Here is a 21450-nt window from a genome sequence, read left to right on the forward strand (position 1 = left end):
TTCCTCACCGTTTTCGATCGGAAGAAACTTCGTTTCAAACCTTATTTTTTTAAAGGGTCAATTTAAACGGAAAAGGCAGGGGTTTGAGCGCTTGCTCCAGATTGAAGAGCTACAGGAGGCCCTCAAGGAACTCCCGAGGGGTGGTTGCCCAAGGGAGGATGGTTTGACTCTGAGTTTCTTCTTGGAGTACTAGGAGGTCATAGGTGCTTGGTCAAGACCTCTGAAGTGACTCATTTTCCACACTGGGAGATGCTTGACAGTAAACATTTCTACTGTTTCCGTTTCGGGTTTCACTATGCATGCATGGGAGGTGCTGACACATGCAAGGCAACTGGAGCTCATGCATGGCAAGTGACTACTCTATGTAAGGCAACTGAAGTTCATGCATGGTAGGTGGCCGCTCATGCAAGGCAAGTGGAATTAATGCATGGCAGGTGGTGGCTCATGCAAGGCAAGTGGACACTTCGACACTTCATGCATGCATGGGAGGTGCTGACACATGCAAGGCAACTGGAGCTCATGCATGGCAAGTGACTACTCTATGCAAGGCAACTGAAGTTCATGCATGGCAGGTGGCCGCTCATGCAAGGCAAGTGGAGTTAATGCATGGCAAGTGGTGGCTCATGCAAGGCAGTGGACACTACGACAGTTCATGCATGACAAGTGGCCACATGCAATGCATGTGCACCAAGCGACCACACACTAGAACTCTCAGCTTAGGTGACCAGTTTTCAGCCATACCTTGCCATTTTCAACCAAGGCGACTCCACACACACACACGCACACTACCAACCGGGCAGGAGGCCACATGTTCACAGTTGCCTATTCCAAGTTCAGATAGAAGAGGAAAGTTTATCCAAATGGCACACCTGCTATGTTTAAACACACATGCACATACATCTCTTTCAAAGGGTTGAAAAGCCAATTGTAGGAGTCTTTTTGCACACTCTGTATGCTCTCCCATAAACAGGGAGCCATATCCCAAGAGTCTTGTATTGTCATATTCTATTGAGGAGCCAATGCAGCATAGGGTTGGAACTGCAACTCTCTCTCTCTCTCTCTCTCTCTCTCTCTCTCTCTCTCTCTCTCTCTCTCTCTCTCTCTCTCTCTCTTCTAATCCTTATCTTCATTCTCTATTATTTGTAAGAGAAATTTCTAGTTTCTTGATCCCGATTGCAAGTTGAATTTGCCGAATTAGTTGTCCATCACCGCCTTAGTAGTAGGCCAACAGATTACAGTGCTCACGTTCTGCCCAGTTTGTTGCCGTTCTTAGTCTTCCACAGTTCTTCAAAGTCTCTTCTGTGGGTCTGTCTCTCGGCTTTTCCCTTTACCCATTTACATGTATTTATTATCCCAAACTGATCCTTCGGTTTTACCCTTCATCGGTTTAATCTTTGAAGATCTTTAAGGGTTTTTTCACCTACATTTGTATTTTGATATGTGGCTCTGGCGTGTTTTTATACTTGCCATTTTGGCTTCATGTGAAACAAAGAGTACAAGCCAATCATTGTTTAAAACAAGTGAAATGGTCACGATGGCTTTCCAAAGTGATAAAATCATTAGGTTGAATTTAACTGGAATCAAGTGTTTGGGAAAGGATTGCCTTAGCTTAGCCTTGAGCCGGTTGAAAAATCAAGACCAGTTGCAAACCATGGTAAAGGGAAGAAAAATTAGTGAGATATATAAGAAAATAGTTCAAAAATCCTGCAAATTTCAAAAAAATTGCTAGTATTTTCGGTTTTCTTCTTTGAGAGGAGGAAACTCGGTGACAGTGTTTGGGAAAGGTGTGCCTTAGCTTAGCCTTGAGCCGGCTGAAAATCGAGATTAGCCAATTACAAGCAATGGTAAAGGGGAAAAAATCGATAAAATATACGAGAAAATAGTTCAAAATCCTGCCATTTTGAAAATTTCTACTAGTAGTTCCAGTTTGCATCTTTTAATGCAGAAGACTTGGCCGCTTAGGAGAAAAGGCTTTCCCCAACATTGTCGCCAACTTAATAAAAGAGACTTTCCCGAACACTGACTGAAACTAAGCTATAAAATGCAAGAAAAGTCAAGCCATGTGAGGCTATGAAATGAAAGGTGAAATTTAAAGAACTCATTAATATATACATATATGTGTGTGTGTGTGTGTGTGTGCGCGCGCGCGCGTGCGCAAGGTGAAGCTTCACTTTAGCATTCTGAAACAATAGAATGCAAGAAAAGTCAAGACATGGCATGATGTGAAATAAAAGGTGAAATAAAAAGATCCATTTAGTATTTTAAAACCAAAATAACACTTTAGGTAAGTCTCAATCATCACTAAAAACATTGAAGTATGCCTAACGCAACTCTCCTCTGAAGGCTTCTTTTAGAAAGCCAAAAAGGGAACCCTCTTCACATCCTGTCAACCATAATGCTTAAAATTCAGCCTATGACAAGTCATGTACTTCGATTCCCCATAAACTAGCAATTTAGCCAAGTCAATGGTCACTTTACTAGAAAGAGTCGAGAAATCTTTTCACATAATCCGTTGGCTGTCTAACGCCTGGCAACTCACACTTAACCCACCAGAGATCAAGTGGCCAGACTGTCACCGTGACATCCTTACCAATTCTTTCTTGAATCATATCAGCAAACCCTCAAAATGCAACAAACCGTGTGCACCTCATTTCACCACTGTCTGAAGGTTCACAATGAAAGCTATGCAAAGATGTGTAGATGCTCATCGAGTATCACCATTGGGAATTTGAGCAGTTTTGTGAACAAAAATGAAATAATGCCCATGACAGTCCTTCAGCCTCATACGCAGTTGCTTTTCACAACAATAAACTTGACTCCAAAGATAAGACAACAACAAAAGTGTCTCTAACCATGCCACAAAGAAGAATGGGAACGGGGTTGCAATGCATAGAGATTCCATCAACCCACACACTACTTTCCAAACAGACCTACAATTTGCAAAAGCTCGTTTTCAATGCCGTCAATTTCTACAGAGGCTGCAATTGGTCTACTTGCGACAACGGTAGCCCAAAAATGCATTATTTTCTTCATGAGCATAGGAGGCACATTTGTGAGTAGGTACATGTCAGAGAACGCATTAGACATAAGAGTTTACTTAATTGAAGTGATTCCAGGACTCAAAATAAGCTGAAAGCAAGGGCATAGGACTCACCTCACAATCCTCATCGGATGAAAGAGAAACAGACACAATACTTCTTTGGGAGCTTGGCTCACCCCACCGGGCTACAACTTGGGGATGTCCCGTTTCCGTCGAGTTCTCAATTACTGCATACAACAGAAGAGGATGTATTTGTGCACGCGGATGTACATGAATGTGCCCACTATCTGCAGGAAATGTACAAATGGTAAGAAGCCCACCTTTGATGAGACCCAGACTGTCAAAAGAGAGTGCTCGAAGAGGGGGGCACCCGAGGGGTGCGACTGCGTCTGTACGAGGCATGAGATGGTAGCGATAGCACAGGGTTTAACTCGCGCAGGATTTTACGGAGGATTTGATTAGTCTATTCTTTGGCAGGCGCCTAGAGGAGAAGGAGAAAGGCATCCATTTGTAAAGGACTCCCAACAAAGCCTATTCGATGGCCTCATGTGACGCCCTCGTTCGGGGCGTCGCGGAAACGGGGCCGCGCCGGCTCACCTGCGATGCAAACGGGACCTGCAGGCAAGCAAACGCACGTACAAGAACTCAATTTGAAAACTGAACGCAAAAGGGACACGAGAATGAGGGACACGAACGCATGATCAATTTCATAAGAAAGTGCCGAATACAAGGGACGCAAGTAATCACTTGAAAACGGGGCTGGAAAGTTGGGGGAAGTGGCACATACTTCCCTTATATACTCCCCCGGGTTGAGAGAGCTTGACGCCCACGTCAAGCCGGGGTTTTGAGGCGTGCCGATACAAAAGTTGTTGCCGAGGTTGAGGGGTGGATATTTACAAAGATGAGAGTTTGTTGTTGTTCCCACAATGTCTAGCTACCTAGGGTGTTGCTATTTACAAGGGGGTTGAGGACTATTCTATGTGGTATCATGTTGATCGATGTCCTCCTCTTCAATGGGCATGTTGTAGAATCGGAGCACTAGGGGTCGTCCGAGACGGAGCATGATTTCTTCAGGTACCCAAGTGCATTCCGTCATGGGTCGGTTGCGCCACTTGACATAGAATAGTTGTCCCCGGCGCCCAAAGCGCGACTTTAGGATGGCCTCCGGCTCATTGGGCGGGCCATCCTTTACATATTCGGGGACATTCCGACCATAGGTGCTATCCGGTGCAAACCTTTTGAGGAGACTTACATGGAAAGCGTTGTGGATGTTGATTTGTGGGGGTAGCTCCAGCTTGTAGGTGACGTCGTTGTAGCTTTTGAGCACCTTGTATGGCCCGTAGAATCGGTGGTTGAACTTCGGGGAGAGGCCTTGAGGTAGGTTGATATTTTGGGAGCTTACCAGTACCAAGTCACCTTCTTGGAACAGCTCGGCCGGTCTTCTCTTTTGGTTGGCATATTTGGCTATGCGTACCTTGCTTTGCTCGAGGCTCTTCTTTGCGCTTTGCATGCGTGTTTGCCATTGCTGCAAAAACTCTTCACATTCCAGATCCTGGGCATGCACGTCGCCGGTTGCCAGTGCAAGAGGGGTGATGACTTCTTTACCTGTGGAGAGCTCGAAGGGGGTGTAGCCAGTGCTGCTATGAATGGAGTTGTTGTAGTGGAATTCCATGATGTCCATGTATTCGGACCAGTCCTTTTGATCTGCTTTGACGTAGTTGCGGATGTAGTCTTCAATGCTTTGGTTGACTCTTTCTGTTTGGCCATCGGTTTCTGGGTGGTAGGCGGAGGAGAAGCGGAGTTGGGTTCCTAGTAGTTTGAAGAGCTCGCGCCAGAGGTCGCGGGTCTTCGCGGGTCTCGCGTCTCGGGTCCCTAGCCCCACGTAGCCTCAGGCTCCGCCGCACCGCCGACGGGTCATAGCGTGCCCCGGGGAACCTTGCGTGGAGTCCCCACGGTGCGCGAGTGCGTGGAGTGAGGCTAACGTGCCTAGGTGGGGGGTCCCCTCCCGTGGCCGGTCTTCGGGAGGCTCATACCCCTTATATACACCCCCGTTTGAAGAGAGTTTGACGACCGCGTCGAACGTGGGAAAAGAGTGCTCGGCTATGCATGAGGCCGTGGGGACAAAGGGGTGCATATAAGTGCAAGTGATCAAAAACAGTTCCCAAAATGCAAGTAAGTAGGCATGCTTTGTTTTTGTCATTTTTGAAAATGAGTGTGTGAGTATTTTTGGGGTTTTGGCAGAAGGCTGAAAAGATATGCTTTGAACACCCAAGTAGAATTCCCCGTACTTGAGCGTTCCCCGAATAGGTAACCCGATGTGCGCGGAGCCACCTGCTGCGTTGGTCCGCGCGGAGGCTTCTTGAAAGCCGAATCTGAAAGAGCGTTCCGTCGCAATGCAGCACTTGCGAGTTGGTCCCTGTTTGGACGTCGTTTGGATCTTTAGCTCAGCATGGGCCACAAAACGTGGCCGGGGCGCGACGAACACCGTTGGCTTGGTTCGTCGCGTTTTTGGTCTTTCTCTGTTTTTGTCATAAAGAGCCCTGTCTGGCTCGCATCTGCCTTTTCTTCATGTGAAGAGCCCTGTCTGGCTCACATCTTTGCTTTTTGTCATGTGGAGGTGCCCGGCTCGGATCGGGGCCGGCGCGGGTCACGGGTGACGGCCCGTTGTTGGGACGCGTCACGAAGAGCCCTGTCTGGCTCGCATCGTTCCTTTTCTTCATGGAGGTGCCCGGCTCGGATCGGGGCCGGCGCGGGTCACAAGTGACGGCCCGCGTGTTCAGGACGCGTCACGGGGCGGAGGGCGTGTGGTTGCTTTCTGGAGCTCTCTTCACCAGGATTTTGACGACCCGGGCCATTGTGGTTGGAGTCGTCGAAGACTAACGTGCCCGACGCGCACGATACTCACGACGACTCCAACCGCAATGGCCCGGGTCGTCAAAATCCTGGTGAAGAGAGCTCCAGAAAGCAACCACACGCCCTCCGCCCCGTGACGCGTCCTGAACACGCGGGCCGTCACTTGTGACCCGCGCCGGCCCCGATCCGAGCCGGGCACCTCCATGAAGAAAAGGAACGATGCGAGCCAGACAGGGCTCTTCGTGACGCGTCCCAACAACGGGCCGTCACCCGTGACCCGCGCCGGCCCCGATCCGAGCCGGGCACCTCCACATGACAAAAAGCAAAGATGTGAGCCAGACAGGGTTCTTCACATGAAGAAAAGGCAGATGCGAGCCAGACAGGGCTCTTTATGACAAAAACAGAGAAAGACCAAAAACGCGACGAACCAAGCCAACGGTGTTCGTCGCGCCCCGGCCACGTTTTGTGGCCCATGCTGAGCTAAAGATCCAAACGACGTCCAAACAGGGACCAACTCGCAAGTGCTGCATTGCGACGGAACGCTCTTTCAGATTCGGCTTTCAAGAAGCCTCCGCGCGGACCAACGCAGCAGGTGGCTCCGCGCACATCGGGTTACCTATTCGGGGAACGCTCAAGTACGGGGAATTCTACTTGGGTGTTCAAAGCATATCTTTTCAGCCTTCTGCCAAAACCCCAAAAATACTCACACACTCATTTTCAAAAATGACAAAAACAAAGCATGCCTACTTACTTGCATTTTGGGAACCGTTTTTGATCACTTGCACTTATATGCACCCCTTTGTCCCCACGGCCTCATGCATAGCCGAGCACTCTTTTCCCACGTTCGACGCGGTCGTCGAACTCTCTTCAAACGGGGGTGTATATAAGGGGTATGAGCCTCCCGAAGACCGGCCACGGGAGGGGACCCCCCACCTAGGCACGTTAGCCTCACTCCACGCACTCGCGCACCGTGGGGACTCCACGCAAGGTTCCCCGGGGCACGCTATGACCCGTCGGCGGTGCGGCGGAGCCTGAGGCTACGTGGGGCTAGGGACCCGAGACGCGAGACCCGCGAAGACCCGCGAAAACACAAACGGCCGTCGACCCATGGAACGCAACCACGCCCGAGCCGGCCCCGTCCGAGCCGGGCCCCCCTGAGCCGGTGCCGTCCGTGCCAGGACCCCTTGAAGCAACACCTTGGTCCCTCGACTGCGTGCGGGTAAGAATCCCCGCCGGGCCCCTTGAAGACAGTCCCCTCGACCGCGTGCGAGTAAGAATCCCCGACGGGTCCCTTGAAGACAGAAGTTCCCTCGGCTGCATGCGGGTAAGAATCCCCGCCGGGGCCCCTCCCCGACGCGCCCAGAAGCTGGGGCGTCACACCTCATGTGACTTTTGTTTTGTTGGCACTGCCCTAAGGCAGAGTCTATAGGGAGGAAATTTGCTAACATGGTCATGGGAGATTAGGTCAATGGGGAGTGGCCTAGGAAAGGTGTGTTTTTTGGGTGGAGGGGGATTTTTATTTTTGTTCGGTGGATTGGGTGTCATTTTGGGCGTGGAAATTTGGTTGTGTGTGTGTGTGTGTACTTTTTCTGTGTTGCAGGTGATAGCAAGGTTGCGAGAGGGAGGTAGCGATCGTGCAATTTTGAAGATCTCTCTCTCTCTCTCTCTCTCTCTCTCTCTCTCTTCATCCACGTTATTTTGTCTTTTATCATCCACGTTATTTACAGCTTCGACACATAAACAATATTGTTTTCTCTGCGTATTTAACGCTTGTCAATATCTAGCAAGTCACACAATCAGCCTATCACGGAATCGCAAGTATTTCTACGGTTTGGGTTTCTGGGATTGCTTTTCATCCAGAAAAGCAGTCGATGTTTGTAGTGGCATATGTTTCACATATGCCTTTTCCACATCTTTGCAGGTTCGGTTAATTGAGGTGTTTGTTCTTTCTCAAGGTGTAATCCGCTCTCTCTCCTTTCTAAAAAGGTACTTGTTAGTTGGTAACATAGACCATCTCTGCAATGTCTCGATTATTGTTTTCATTGATGATCTCTGCAATGTCTCGATTATTGTTTTCATTGATGGTTGGACTCAAAATTAGGGGTTGCGTGCATGAATTTTGTAGTAAATCTTCCTTATTAGCTTGATTGTGTGAATTGTGTCTGTTGTTTCAAGTAAGCATGTAGAAATGCTTTTTCCAGTTTTATTGTCAAGTACATTCCGAAATATCATTGTAGGGTTTAGGAAATTGTTTAAAGTAATACAATGCGTGGCTAGAGAGTGTACATTGGGTTTGAGATCCTCATAATTGTTGCCTTGGTCCGCTACTATGATATAGATGTAGTTGTGTTTGGGATGCTTCCCAGACTTGAGTGAGATAGGGAAACTCACAAGGGTGAGGTTAGTATATATGGGGAGCGTTGGTTCAGTATTTCAAATTCTATCGTGCATTAGTATGGGGGGAATGGCCCATGAATTCTCATCTGTTAAACAAGCAGAAGCTTCGAAACATTTTTGAAAGCCTTCTCAACACTGGCACATTGTTCTTATCCGGGTGGACCTTCAGAGAGGTCTTTCTATAGGCCTTTCGAATTTCTTCTGCAGTGCATTCCTTGAGTTCCTAAATCTGATAATAATCTTTGGTCTTGTGAATGCGCTGGACAATCTCAACTTGCCCAGCGAAGACTCGACCATTTGCAGTAGAGCCCGTATCTGCTCTGGGCACATCTAGCATGCCCTCTTCCATTTCGTTTTGAGCTTGGTTTGCCCATGTCTTTCAAATCTTCTCTTAAAGATGACAAAAGAGAGCCAAGCAGTAAGCTTGGGTCCAGCCGAAGAAATTTAAGAGCCTTTGCCTTATCACCACTCTGTTATAGGGCTTTGTTTCAAATACTCAATTTCGTTGCATCCTTATTTCCACATAGCCTGGAGCACTAGTCACTGCATTTTGATGATCTTTTATTGCATGGTAAAGGTATGATCCTGTCTAGCTCCATGTCTAGCTCTGGTGACCTATATCCACCACCGGGTGATATCTGGCTAGTCATGTCATCTCGAGACTCTCTCTAGACTCATTCCTAGCCTCACCCCTACCTTTCTTACCCTCACGAGAGTACCATGTGGCTTCCATTATAGACACATGCTTTGATATTAACTGGCAACATTGGTCTCAACTGAGAGAAGAATGAAAGTCATACATGATGGTAGCAATGTGCACACTTGATGTTTGCATGCCATTCTCCTTCCCTAGTAAATATTGTATCCGTCAGATCCCCAGTCTATTCCAGGGGACTCATTTTGTAGTAAAGCAGTCACTATGACTTATTTTGGCTGTGTTCTTGATTAAGCACCATTCCAATTGTCACCAAACGGTAGCAACACCCCAATCTTGTGCAATGCTGTTAGCATGTAGCCCACTTGATTAGGAGCACATCTTCTCAATCATGGGCACAATGCGGATCATACTTACTTTGTAGTAATCTTGTTGTCTCTGGATTTGCTGTTGCTCATGCTTTCTTGTAGTCCACGACCAATCGTAGTCTCTAAAAACCTGTATAAAGATACCTACCAACTCTTGCACAAACCATTGTATGTCCAAAGTTGTACCGTTGACCAAAATCGGGTCACTCTTGTAGTCCACATCAAAGTAGAGGGACTCTTGCATGTCGTGCATGCACACCATTATGAACTTCACAGCACTAATCCTTGCAGCTTTGTTGCCATCATCACCTGATAGCACGGTCTCTATGAGCTCCTCGATGGTTACGACCCTTTTCTTCTCAGTTTTGCGCTCACGGAAGCTCCATAGTCCACTCTTGGTTTTGTCTAATCCGATTGAATTCTGAACCTTTTTGTACAAGGAAGGGACTAGTGGATGATTTGCCAGGACATCTTCCAAAGCAACCCCCACTGCATGCTTGATCTGCTTCAAACTAACCACTTGCGGTGCTACCACTTGAAAGCACATGTTGCTATCTCCATCCTTATGGATGTCAAGTAGGCATGTCTATGGGCTTGCAAGGTTGTTCATGAAACATCTTTATGAATTTTGAACCATGGTAGTTGAGGGCGGTAAGAACTTTAGGCTTCCTTTGTGAGGCCAAGGTCTTGTGGGAAGAAATGAATCCTAACCAGTATCTCACATCATGCTCCATGTTGGAGTTGTGACATGCATCGCTTATGACTTTGCAGAAGAGGTTGGTCTGGCTGCCCTTGACAAAATAATAGTGGAAAGCATGAAATTCCTCTTGGCCAGCGATGTCACAAATCACCGCCTGCTTTCCATTGTAGGCCAAGACTCCCTGCATGGCGGCTGAAGAGTGAATCTGCAATTGAAGTTTCTTGCCATGGTAGTCTAGTTGGCCTCGCTGTGATCACAGATGAAAAGCTTTGTTGAAGTAGCGTGGCTGAGTGCTTGCAAGGAGCAAGGCGTTCCGCTGGACAATTGTGCTCGCACCTTTGAGACATATTGACTGCCTGATCATTTGAACGTCCAATTAGTCGTAGGGATCTAAGGCAGCTGTGCTAATTCTTCTGGTCATGATAACTAAACTTGCATCTGAGCATACCCATTCTTTAGCACACGAGAGAGCCGATAATGAGTCGACTTGCTTCATGAGACCAAACCATTGCAAAGAATTGTCTCTTTTCCACGGCTCCTTATTGATAAAAAGTCTCATCTTTGACCATGTCAATGCTTTGCATAATGAAACATGCCTCCAAGAGGCATAACTGATCGCATCTGTAAAGAAGCCCTCCCTCTCCATCCTCTAAGAATAGCCCAAAGCGTGTTGGCCAAGAGGTGACATCCCAGACAAGAAGCTTGTCAATGAATCTTTGTGTATTCTACAGTACACCACAATCTGAGTATCGACCAACTCTTGCTAAACATATCCTCCTTTAAGTGCTAAGAGGCAACATTTGGAGAAAAAACCTAGTTCCACTTTCCTTGAAAAGACCCCAGAGCTTCCTCACGGGCATATCCTGTGATCACGTATTCCAAGAGAGCAAATCCATGATCCTCGACAGCTCTCTCCAAGAACTTTTTGTGATTTCAGAAGTACACCACAAATTATAGCGTACAGGTCAAGATCAAAGCATTGCAAAGAACCATGTATTCTTTCCACATCCCCTGACTAAAACCAACATCAATAGAAATCTTTTTGCCCTCATCAATGGTTTGCATAATAATACGTGCCCCTTTAACATGCAACCATAGTTGATCACACTTGTAGAGAGCATCCCCCTAAAAACGGTCCAGACAGTCCTGACGACATATCGGACAAGATGCTCATCAAATCGTTTTTGTGCGTTCAAAAATGCACCACAATCTCAATTATGGAGAGTCCTTGATGCACATATCCTCCTATATGTATAGTCCAAGAGGCCACATCTAGAGAGAAAACCTTGTCCGCATTCCTTGAAAACATATCAGGCAATGTTGGGCATCTCCTGCAATCAAGAATTCCAAAGAACTTGCATACACTCATCAAGAACTTGTCGTGCTCTTAGAAGGACTCCACAGATAGCATGCATGTCAACCAAAGTGTTGCCAAGAACCTCTTATCATTTCCACAGCCTTAGAAAAACAATCTCATCATGAACCTGGTTTCCACGTTCACGTAGCTCATCGAATCTGTAGACACCCTGCAAGAAGCCCTACAAGAAGTCCAAGAGAGGCCTAGAGTGCATGTACTTAAGCCGCATCCTCTCATGTTAATTAAGGCTTCATTCAATAAATAAGTAGAAAGCCTGTATTTTGCAACATGCATCCATGCATTGCAGTTTCCAAAAACCATACCAAAGAGACCTATATCTCAAAATGTCCATTACTTGGATGTTGAATCAATGCATCTTCTTGTCCTGGTACTTATTTATGTGTTTGGTCTATGTATGTACAGACTAACACAGTACTGTTGCCAAGCTTAGCACTGCTGTTGACGCAATGCCAAAAGATAACCTCACATTTAAAACCTGTAGGCTTTTCCCTCTAGTCTTTGCCCATTAGGTTTCGATGTCCTTTGGCTCTTGTTACACACCAAAGCAGGTATGCAAAGCTAACACGTGAAGGGCAGGGAACCACTTGGCTCAAGCTGGCCCTCAACTACCCAAGGCACCCGCAAAACTGCCAATTCTCAATGTTTAAAGAGCGCATGTTTTCTCACCCCCTCCCCTCTTATCACCTGCTGAATCACTATCAAACAAGGAAACAATCTGGAGTACGGCGAGATGCTCTCAAACTGTCTGGAGCTAAGGTTGCCCATACCCTGATTGATATCCATCATGTGTCGTATTGAGATGTGCATTTCCAGTCCTGATTCATACGATAGATATGCTTCATTTCGTGTGCTGGATTTGCATTTTTTGAAGCCAGTTTCCAGCCCTTTGTCCATCTCGCATCAGAAGCACAATTTAGTCCTAAATCTAAGTATTTTGATGATGTTGTCGAAGAAGGAGGATGTCGTATAGAGTTCTCATGGTGTGAATGACATAAAGGAGGAAACATGTGAAGATGTAATGTTGTTTCTTTGGAGCATTATGAAAGCTGACTGATAGCAAGGAGTGTAGGAGTTACTTGATGCGATGGTTTGAGTGTTGCTGATGTTTCCAAATGACCAAAAGCTAGATTCCATATACTATGAAGACTGGCAGCTATTTATGAAGTGAAGCTTGAAAACTTGAGACCGTATCTTAGAACGCATGCAGAAATTGAGTAGGCAGCAATTCATCGAGACTGGAGTCTTCTCTCCAAGGAGTTGAGAAAGCTTGCCAAGCTTAATGTTCTTGCATTTACTCTAATGTGAAGATCTTATCTTCTATCTTGCTTAACTAAATTGAGTTCTCCAAACTTAAATCGATTTGGCTTTATGCGATCTTTCACCACTTTATGGAGGCTGAGTTTCCATGAGAGCAGTAGTGAAATTGGGACAAAGCTCGCGAGGGCACATAGACTCATGGAGGGAGCTTCTTCTTTGACAAAAAGCTCATTTTGATGCCTTTAGTGCTCTGGGTGTTTGCTATTTCCTACATCACTAAATCTAAGTTCTTTGTAATGTTGTTTTTTGTCCTCAGTTGGAAACCTTCTCTCTCTTAGAGGCGTTCTTCAACTGTTTAGCTCGTTTTGTTAAAACTTTGAGACTAGGAAGCTGCACCATATCATTTTAGCAGGCTGCACAGACCCAGAGAATCCTGCTCTAAGCATCACGGTCACGTTGAGAGTGCACTTTTCTTGAGACAATTCAGATTTCTTAGAGATTTTAGGCTCTTTTGATGTCATCTTTTGAACTATTTTCTTGTCTTTTCCAAGTGCCTTTCTAGACTTTTCAAAGATGTCACACGGTTCTAAAAGCCAGGTGCATTTTGCATCCACCTTTGTATATGCATTGCATGATTGTCGCACATACGAGGGTGCTGCTCTCATGTGGTTGGCGATTAGCTCCACATTGGTTTAAGCGAGCTTAGGATATAATGAGCTATATATTTTGACTTTCTTGATGCCAAACGTTCTGTCATTGCCTCCAAGAAACGTCTTCCATTGCCATTGTTAAACGTTTTTCGAGTTCCTTAATGCTATTTCTATGGAGCATGTATAGAAGTCTACATATAGCGAGGAGTACATGCGTCACTTGATAACAAGGTTCCAATGTTGCCGATGGTTCCAAATGACCAAATTTTGGATGCAATCTACTATCAAAACTGGAAGGTATTTGTGGATTGAAGATTGAAGACCTAAGACCTTCTCTTAAGAGTGCATAACACAATTGACTAGCCTACAATTTGTGCAAGCCGGCGGCTTTTTCCCGAGGAGTCGAAGAAGCTTACCAAACTTATTATTTTCACGTATATCCTAATATAAAGACCCGATCTTTCCCATTTCTCAACTGTATCTGACAAGTACCTGGCCACACTCGGAGTGCAATTAATACTCACTCATGGTACCTTCCTAGAGCTAATTATGTTTGTCTAGTGCTCGAGTCCCCTCAATAGCTAGCTATGTAGGGCGATACAACATGCTGGTATGGAGAGATGACATCATGATTTCAAGTGCATGAATTCACTATAGAAAAATTGTCTCCCTTTCAATACTCATTGGATGTAGCCTGTCACAAAGACGTGGCAATTGCTAACTTGAGTTGTTGGATTCTTTTTTATGATTTTTGTTAAATTTTTGGGACTCTCTTTTTGAAGTTGCAAATGGCCGGACATTGTATGCCCAGTGTGAAACGGCCGACGATCAAGAGTTTCACTTGCAGTCGAGAAGGGCAGGTCACCATGAGTTGGTTGGGCCAATTGGCGCTGGAATCCAAGCAGTAAAAGGGTGTATAGGCTCAATTCAAAGTCATTTGGGCCTCTCGCTACACTTATAAGTCAGTGGGTATCAAGAGTTTCACTTGCAGTCGGGAAGGGCAGGTCACCATGAGCTGGTTGGGCAAATTGGCGCTGGAATCCAAGCAGTAAAAGGGTGTATAGGCTCAATTCAAAGTCATTTAGGCCTCTCGCTACACTTATAAGTCAGTGGGTATTAGGGAATTAACTCAAAAGAGGCAAACTAGACACATGGCCGCTCCAAATGCATCTTCCAAAAGCATCAGTAAGAGGGGGTGCCCATTTCAAGAGAAAGGGCTGATTTGACTGGATAATTGTGCTACAGTGTGTGTGAGTAGTGGGTGCAGGTGCTCACAGCTTTAATGGAAAGCTTGCCTTCTCCCTTGCTCTATATAGCGCGACGATTTTCTCTCATGCATCTCTCTCTCTCTCTCTCTCTCTCTCTCTCTCTCTCTCTCTCTCCTTTGCACATATGGTAATGCCCCACTAGTTGGGTTTCCCCATGACCATGTATAGTTTTGGGGGGTTTTATGTGTGTTTGCCAAGGCAGGAGCCTTCTGTACAGGAATCGGATTAGCTAATTGCTAATGCCCTTCAGGTACGCATAATCCCATCACAAAGGAATGCAAAAACGGAGAGTTTTCTCTCGTGAAAACTTGTGTGATTTACATGGGAACTGTCCCATTATGTGCGGGAGCACCTGAGACACAGGTAGGCATGCTCGCTCCGCTTTAGTGAGGGCTAGGTGAAAGTGTTCGGATCGTCTATTTGCTAGGGGAGCCTCGTGAAAGCATTGGGTACTTGTAAAAAACAAATTAGAGAGATTTCTCGTGAGAAATCTCGTCTAATTCAAGGGGCAAGTGACCCCACATGTGGGAGAGCTATAGGGCTATCCATAAAAGTGATCAGCCCGTGGATCAGAGCGCAAAATAGAGAATTCAGCTAGTTGCAATTTCTCGCTAGGTTTTGCAAAGAGCTCTAAAGTGCGTGGAAAGTCAATGTTTACTTGGGATTTTGTCTGTGGAGACTTCTACTGTGGTTATGCTGCCGAAATCGGGTTAGAGTAGAGAAATTTCAGCGCGATAAAAGAGGGACATTTTGTAGAAGTTTACAGGTTTTATAATAAGAATAAAGAAATACCAAAAGGGGCGCCAATCGTTGGGGCCTACAAGGTGTCACTGTGTGCTTCGTAGCGCTCTAGCTACCAAGTCGTGAAATGTCTTGAAGTGTTGAATTCCAGTCACAATTTTATTTGCAAATTTTTTGTGTGTCCTAAAGTCTAAAGTGAAGTTTCGGGTGAAAGTCAAAGTCTATTGCCCGATGGGCCGGTTTCATAGCCTCTTTGACTATTATACAATCCAAAATTACTAGGCTAGTATGGCCCATAGGGGCTTTGGCCAATCGAGATTTGTCGTGCGAGGATGTTTTTTGAAAGTATGCTACAAGCACGGAATTTCTTTTTTTGTTGGATCCACTAGGTAGAATTTGGGAGTGTAAATTTTGAAGTGTATTCATGCTCTTTTTGTGTTGAAACTAGTCATGCTCTAAGTGATAGCAAGAGAGAGAGAGAGAGAAATTACAGTAAAGCAACAAGCAAAAAATTGTATTCTAAGGAAGCGTAATCTCTCTCTCTCTTTCTCTCTCTCTCTCTCTCTCTCTCTCTCTCTCTTTAACTCAGAACTAAAGGAAATTAAATTCCTAGTGTGGGTGGAGGAGGGTCCCTCCCCTTTTCTCTCTCTCCCCATATACCCACTTATGGAAAACACCCCCTAAATTTTTACTTGGTTTTGGTACTCCTCTATCCCAACTCAATCTCCCCACTTTAAAGCACAAAGGCTGAACGTGAGATTTTCTTGGGACTAAAGAGATTCCCACCCCTTCAAATTTAAGATACCACTTGCATACCTGACCCACCACTCAAAACCCCCCTACCTTGTAATGAGTACCCCCCTCTCTCCCCCCTTACACGACTCAAAATAAACCTAACCTCTTTGGAGAGACCCAAGTTGAAGAGAATCTATATAAAGGTCTTACTCTACAAACCTTTTTTATTCACCACCTTTACACAAAGGCTGCTCACTTCCAAACAAGGAGACCCATGGATCCCTCTAACCAGGTGTGATGTGTGTGTGTATATGTTCTTTTGTTTCCTTCTATATAAGAGCTAGGGCGACATCAATAACAAGTAGGAGCATCCTATGACACCTGCCTTCCACCTTATGGACTAACTTGACTGTTTTTTTGTGGGTGATGGTGGCAGGTAACAGGACACTCCTCTCTCTACTTTTTATGCATACTGGAAACTGCTACACCAACACTTCTTAACCTCCGTGTAACCTTGTTTGTTGCAAGAGCTAAAACTTGGCTCTCTTTGGATGAGATGAATTTACTATGGGTTTTTGCAAATTGACTTCTGTTCTGATTTATGTTTGTTAAGAAGTTAGACAAAAAGTTATTTTTACCACCTACTCTCTCTCTAGTGGTCTAGAAGCCCTCATAAAGCTTTTTTGAGTGCTCACTATGACCTGTAAGTAATTTTGTTGGTGGCTACCAGGTCTCTCTTTCCTTTTTTAGGAATTTAGATTTATTATTGTTGTCCTAGTGCTATAACTGAGGGACCCCTCTTAATATTAAAAAAATGCTTTTCTCAGAGATGCTCGAAGAAAAGGTCACATTACTTTTGATCCCCCAAAAAATACCCTACTTACCTTGCATGAAAATCAAATAAGCCTAGCCAGGCTCGCGGATTTCTGCAGATCCGCCCCTTGCCCCTTTCTCTGTCCCGCCCCTTTCATGGCGCCCCCCTACTCGCTCACTTCTCTCCATTGGCATGGGTCTTTTGCCGCCCCCTGCTCTTCCTCACTCCTTAAGACTTGTCCAGATTAACCTCTACTTACCCTTCACCCCTCTCTCCTGTGCAGGTTACGGATAACTGGGATGCGGCTCTCTGCGCCTTGGGCTATGGCGAACTTACGCCTCCACCTTCCCCCATCATCCAAGGCCTGTTCTTATGCATAAAGGATCCCCTCTTCCACAACACCCTAACAGAATTGGATCGCTATGCCTCAACTTCGGACAGCCATACGGAGCTTCTCTTCCTCAATCTCTTGGACCTACCTGCATGGTTTAGGCTCTACTCACTAGCCCGGGAGAACCCCGGAAGTGCCATCCTACGGCTCGGAGAATTGGCTGCCAGCCTAAAAATCATCATGGAGGAAGATGACAGAGAACAAAAGGAGTGGATGGAACACTCCTCAAACCTTATGAGAAGGTTTATGAAGAGCCATGGAAGAGAACTTCGCAACGACCCATTAGCCCACCAAAGGAAAAGACACCTTCTCAATGGTTTTGATGAGATCTCTGTCGCCTCAGATGGAATCCTCTAGCTCTCTCATCCCCATTGATCTTGATGAAGAAGAGCAACAGCTTGCTAACCAAAGCTTCACCATAAAATCCTCCCCTCCATTCTCGGTCGCAAAGAAACCAATGTAAACCTACACTGACCCTTACATCCCGGGCCGCTTCTTGGAACTTCTGTCGGGTGATGCTCACCGCAAATCGTGGGCCCTTGGTAACTTCACTCTCATGGCCCCACTCTTTGAAGGTTTGCTCCTAACTTTACTCAATGGCAAGGATAAGCAAGCTTTGAAGATTGGATTACAGCAAATACTAGATTCTAATTCTTCCAATCGCATTGAGAACTCTCTTATTGCTACACCTTTCACAATGTCATGCTTTGACACTAACCGCTGCAAAGAATCTTTTGGTTGCATCGTGGGTGTCAAGGGAGTAATCTCCACCATAGGCAGGGACACAAACTACACCACTCAAGTTTGGAACATTCACCGTCCTTTTCTCAAATGTGGTTGTGACTATGTGAGCCAAGACGAGCAATGTAAAGACGGTAATGTCTTATGGTTTGACCGTGCACTATGGATGATCATGAACCACTTCCCGGTTTTCTTCCCTAGCCTGAGCCTAAAACTCTCCACTATAGATTTCCTCAGCTGGATTGAAAAAGAAAACCAAGAAGCCATTAAATCCATGCTTGTCCACCTTTTTTACAGGCAAAAGCTCAAGGAGGCTATCAAATTTGTTGTACTCTTCAACCAACAGGCCCCTACTGTTGGTCGCTCATTGGAAGTAGACAAATTTATCCACCAAGCAATTACTCCTCCTAGAGAAGCGGAAACCCACGCAGGGAAGAAACCTCGCTTGGAACCAGCCCGTCACAACAGAGGAAGAGGCCGCTATACCCTCACCCCGCAAAGAACTCCCTCTTCCTCCTCTCAACCCAGATGGAACCCTCCTTCTTCTGCGGAATCCTCTGCCAGCATCTTATCCCCCCAACCCTCCCCTTCCTTCCCGGCCTTCTCTTCTCAACCCCCTGCTCCTCCTGGCCACTCACGGCCAGCTTTTAATCCCAGCTGCGCATCCTCTGGAAAGGCCCTACTCTATGATTGAGTGTTACCCGCCTTCCTCTGTCCAGTTTTGGAGCACAATACTCTTTCTTCCTCTGTGAGTTTTTAGTTCAGCGCAAGCCTTTTTTTGTATGTTGCGTAGGCCTCGTTTTATTTATACGCAGGCCTTGTTTTATTTATGCGCAGGCCTCTTTTCTACAGATCCAAAAGTTCCCCCCTTTTCTCTGTTGATGGTCTTCTGACCTTATGCTAATTTGTTCTTTGCCAGCCCTTTCTGATCTCATAAGCTTTTTTGGCCTTTTTTGGTTGCCCCAGGTTGTTCGTGCTGCGCATGGAAGGCTAATTCTAGCCCAACCCCCCCCCCCCCCCCCCCCCCCCCCCCTTATGCATCTTTGTTCCCCTCTTTTTTGCCAATCCTCTTTTGGATATTCCAAATTTGAATTGCTTCCTGCGCCCGCATGTTCTTCTATGGCCTAAATATTGAAATCACCCCTACTTGGGAAGAAATTCATTTTCATGGGTATTCACCCCCCCTCTCAAATTAGAATTGTGCAATGGGAGATCAATCTTTACTTCGGTCAATACGTTTAATAAGACTTGTCTTTGCAAGAACTACCCCTTTGGCATCAACAAACAATACGGCCATATCCTAACTTCCGACTTATCTCACTTTACTAGTCACGCACTGCATAAAATTCTCTCGCATGGTTTAGGACATATCCCCACAAAACCACCAAATTTTCTTGAAGCTTTCTTGGAATTATCCAACTTGATGGATCACCTCGCTTCCCTCGGATGCATTCGCATCCCTCCTAACCTCTCTAGGGACTTCATTCTTCAAGCACTCTATGGCTTTTGCTCCAATTTTTTACCTACTAAGAGGCAACACAATCCTCACCTGGAGGTTTCAGTCGAACTTGCATCCCTCAAAGACCAGTTCTTTATTACCTACCTTGATAAGGCAACCAATAACCCGGTCATCATTTGTAAACAACTTATCATCTCGGAGGCTAATAAACGACTTAAAAGCCTGGATTTTGAACCTTGGAATATGGATGTCTCTTCCACTCTATCACTTATCCAAAATGGCTTTTCTCCCCTCTTCACCTCGCTTCATCCTTCACTCCCCTTCATTATGGCCTCTTACAAAACCCAAAAAAACTCATTTAGATGGCTTACATGTGGAGCTACTTGCTGTTATTCAAAAATTTCCCTATTAATGGCTTGTTTTCTGAAGTCTTGCTCACCTTTTTTAAAACAAAGAGCAAAAAAACTCAACCTTAAAGCCCTCCTTTGCCATAACCTACGCATCCAAGATTGGTGGATAGTCGACTCTATTTATGATTGTGTTCTCAATCTCCCTCATCAAGCTAACTCCCTTTATTCAGGAGATATCAAAAAATGATACGAGAACATCCCCCATGATGGCCCACACGGCCTCATAGCCCACATTACAAAACTCATCAAGACAACCTTCTCCCTTTCTCATCTTTCACACATCTCCTTTAAAAAAATCCCAACCAGATGTTCAGAGGGTACTTGGTCAGCACATTTGGGAAGAGAGTTGATCTAGATAGTTTTAAGTTTGCACGAGGGAATTGTATCTAGTGAAAATGGTGTGAATATATGTTATCATAGCCATGGCGAGCATGTTTAATAACCAACTGATTCTAAAAGAGGATATTCAGGCCAAGGATCAACCAAAATTTTTCAACCTTCTGAAAGGGTGTTATAGTTGGTGTATATACCAACCAGAGTCCGTCAAACAAGACGTGTGCTAGAGATAACAATGTAGAAAGCCTAATCGATAATCATGTGGAGTTGGGATCAGAGAGAGATAGAAAGAGAATATTTATACAAATTGTGTGAAACTAGTGTACATGTTTGTTTCAGAAAGTATTAGATTTTGCTTTATAGTATGTTTAATTTCAAAAAAAAAATCCTTGCAAATTTGTTTTGATATGATATTCTGAGAATATAGCTACACAAATAAAAAAGAGATAGTATAGAAATTGAATTATAGGAAATAGATATACTAAAAAAAAATGAAACTCCAAATCATATATGAAGTAAGCTTTGATTTAAACATGCTTAGTTCTAGTTTTTTTTTTGACATGCACTTTGCTGTCCTCTCAGGATGTATTTGTGCAGGAAAAATAGAAAATAATTTTGTGTTTAAATACACACCATCCTCTTCTCTTAAAGACTTGGCTGTGTTAAAAAAGAAAACTTCATATAAGTACACTCTTATGTCTTTCAAAGACAAAGTAGTACAAAAGAAAATACAAAATTTCTTCCGTGAATGCACACTAGTGTCTTCTCTTGAAGACTTGGTAGTGCTTTTTCAAAGTAGATATCGTATTGTATTCAATCTTATCAATTAATTGTAATTTTGGAAATACAAATTTAAAAGAATCTTTTCTTTATGCTATACATATTGAAAATAATAATAGAATTTATGGTATTGATTTGTATATGTCAATTAAGTTTCTATAATAATGAGGACATTTTTGTTTAGTATCTTTTATGCTCATTTGAAAATTTATTTAACAAGAAGATTTATATTGTAAATTTAGAAAAAATAGTTCATGAAGTTTTATAATTGTGTATAAGAGGTTTTTTTTTTTCAAATTTTTATGCTCATTGGTCGCAATCAAGTAATGCAGTATGAACTGTCATATTTAAGAGTTATTTTGTCTGTTGGAAATTGAAGGATTTTTTTTAAATAATTCAATGATTGACTCAATATAATTCATAGTCATGTTTTTTTGTTTGGGTAGAAAATATATTTCTATCTCGCTTGAATATATG

The 21450-nt window shown here is 44.7% G+C and overlaps 1 protein-coding gene and 2 pseudogenes across 5 annotated transcripts in view; 1 reads left to right on the plus strand and 2 right to left on the minus strand.

Moving 5' to 3' along the window:
* LOC147425839 (Transducin/WD40 repeat-like superfamily protein) overlaps positions 1–3581 on the minus strand; it is a 66346-nt gene extending 62765 nt beyond the window's left edge. For all 4 annotated transcript variants that reach the window (XM_086497987.1, XM_086497985.1, XM_086497986.1 and 1 more), the window contains exons 1-2: positions 3361–3581; positions 3155–3267 (exon numbers count right to left, since the gene is read on the minus strand). In XM_086497987.1, coding sequence (XP_086354113.1) covers positions 3155–3267; positions 3361–3442 — 195 coding nt within the window. In that variant the 5' untranslated portion in view covers positions 3443–3581. The remainder of the gene's footprint in view (positions 1–3154; positions 3268–3360) is intronic.
* Positions 3582–9043: 5462 nt separating this feature from the next.
* Positions 9044–11065, minus strand: LOC147425840 (uncharacterized; annotated as a pseudogene).
* A 5403-nt stretch (positions 11066–16468) lies between these two features.
* On the plus strand, positions 16469–19211 carry LOC147425841 (uncharacterized; annotated as a pseudogene). The gene is made up of 3 exons (XR_015186314.1): positions 16469–16478; positions 17090–18736; positions 18955–19211. The product of XR_015186314.1 is annotated as an uncharacterized LOC147425841 (transcript).
* Positions 19212–21450: the final 2239 nt, after the last annotated feature.

This window comes from Adiantum capillus-veneris, chromosome 24 (genome assembly GCF_014529385.1).
Source record: "Adiantum capillus-veneris isolate H3 chromosome 24, ASM1452938v2, whole genome shotgun sequence".
Taxonomy (NCBI): Eukaryota; Viridiplantae; Streptophyta; class Polypodiopsida; order Polypodiales; family Pteridaceae; genus Adiantum; species Adiantum capillus-veneris.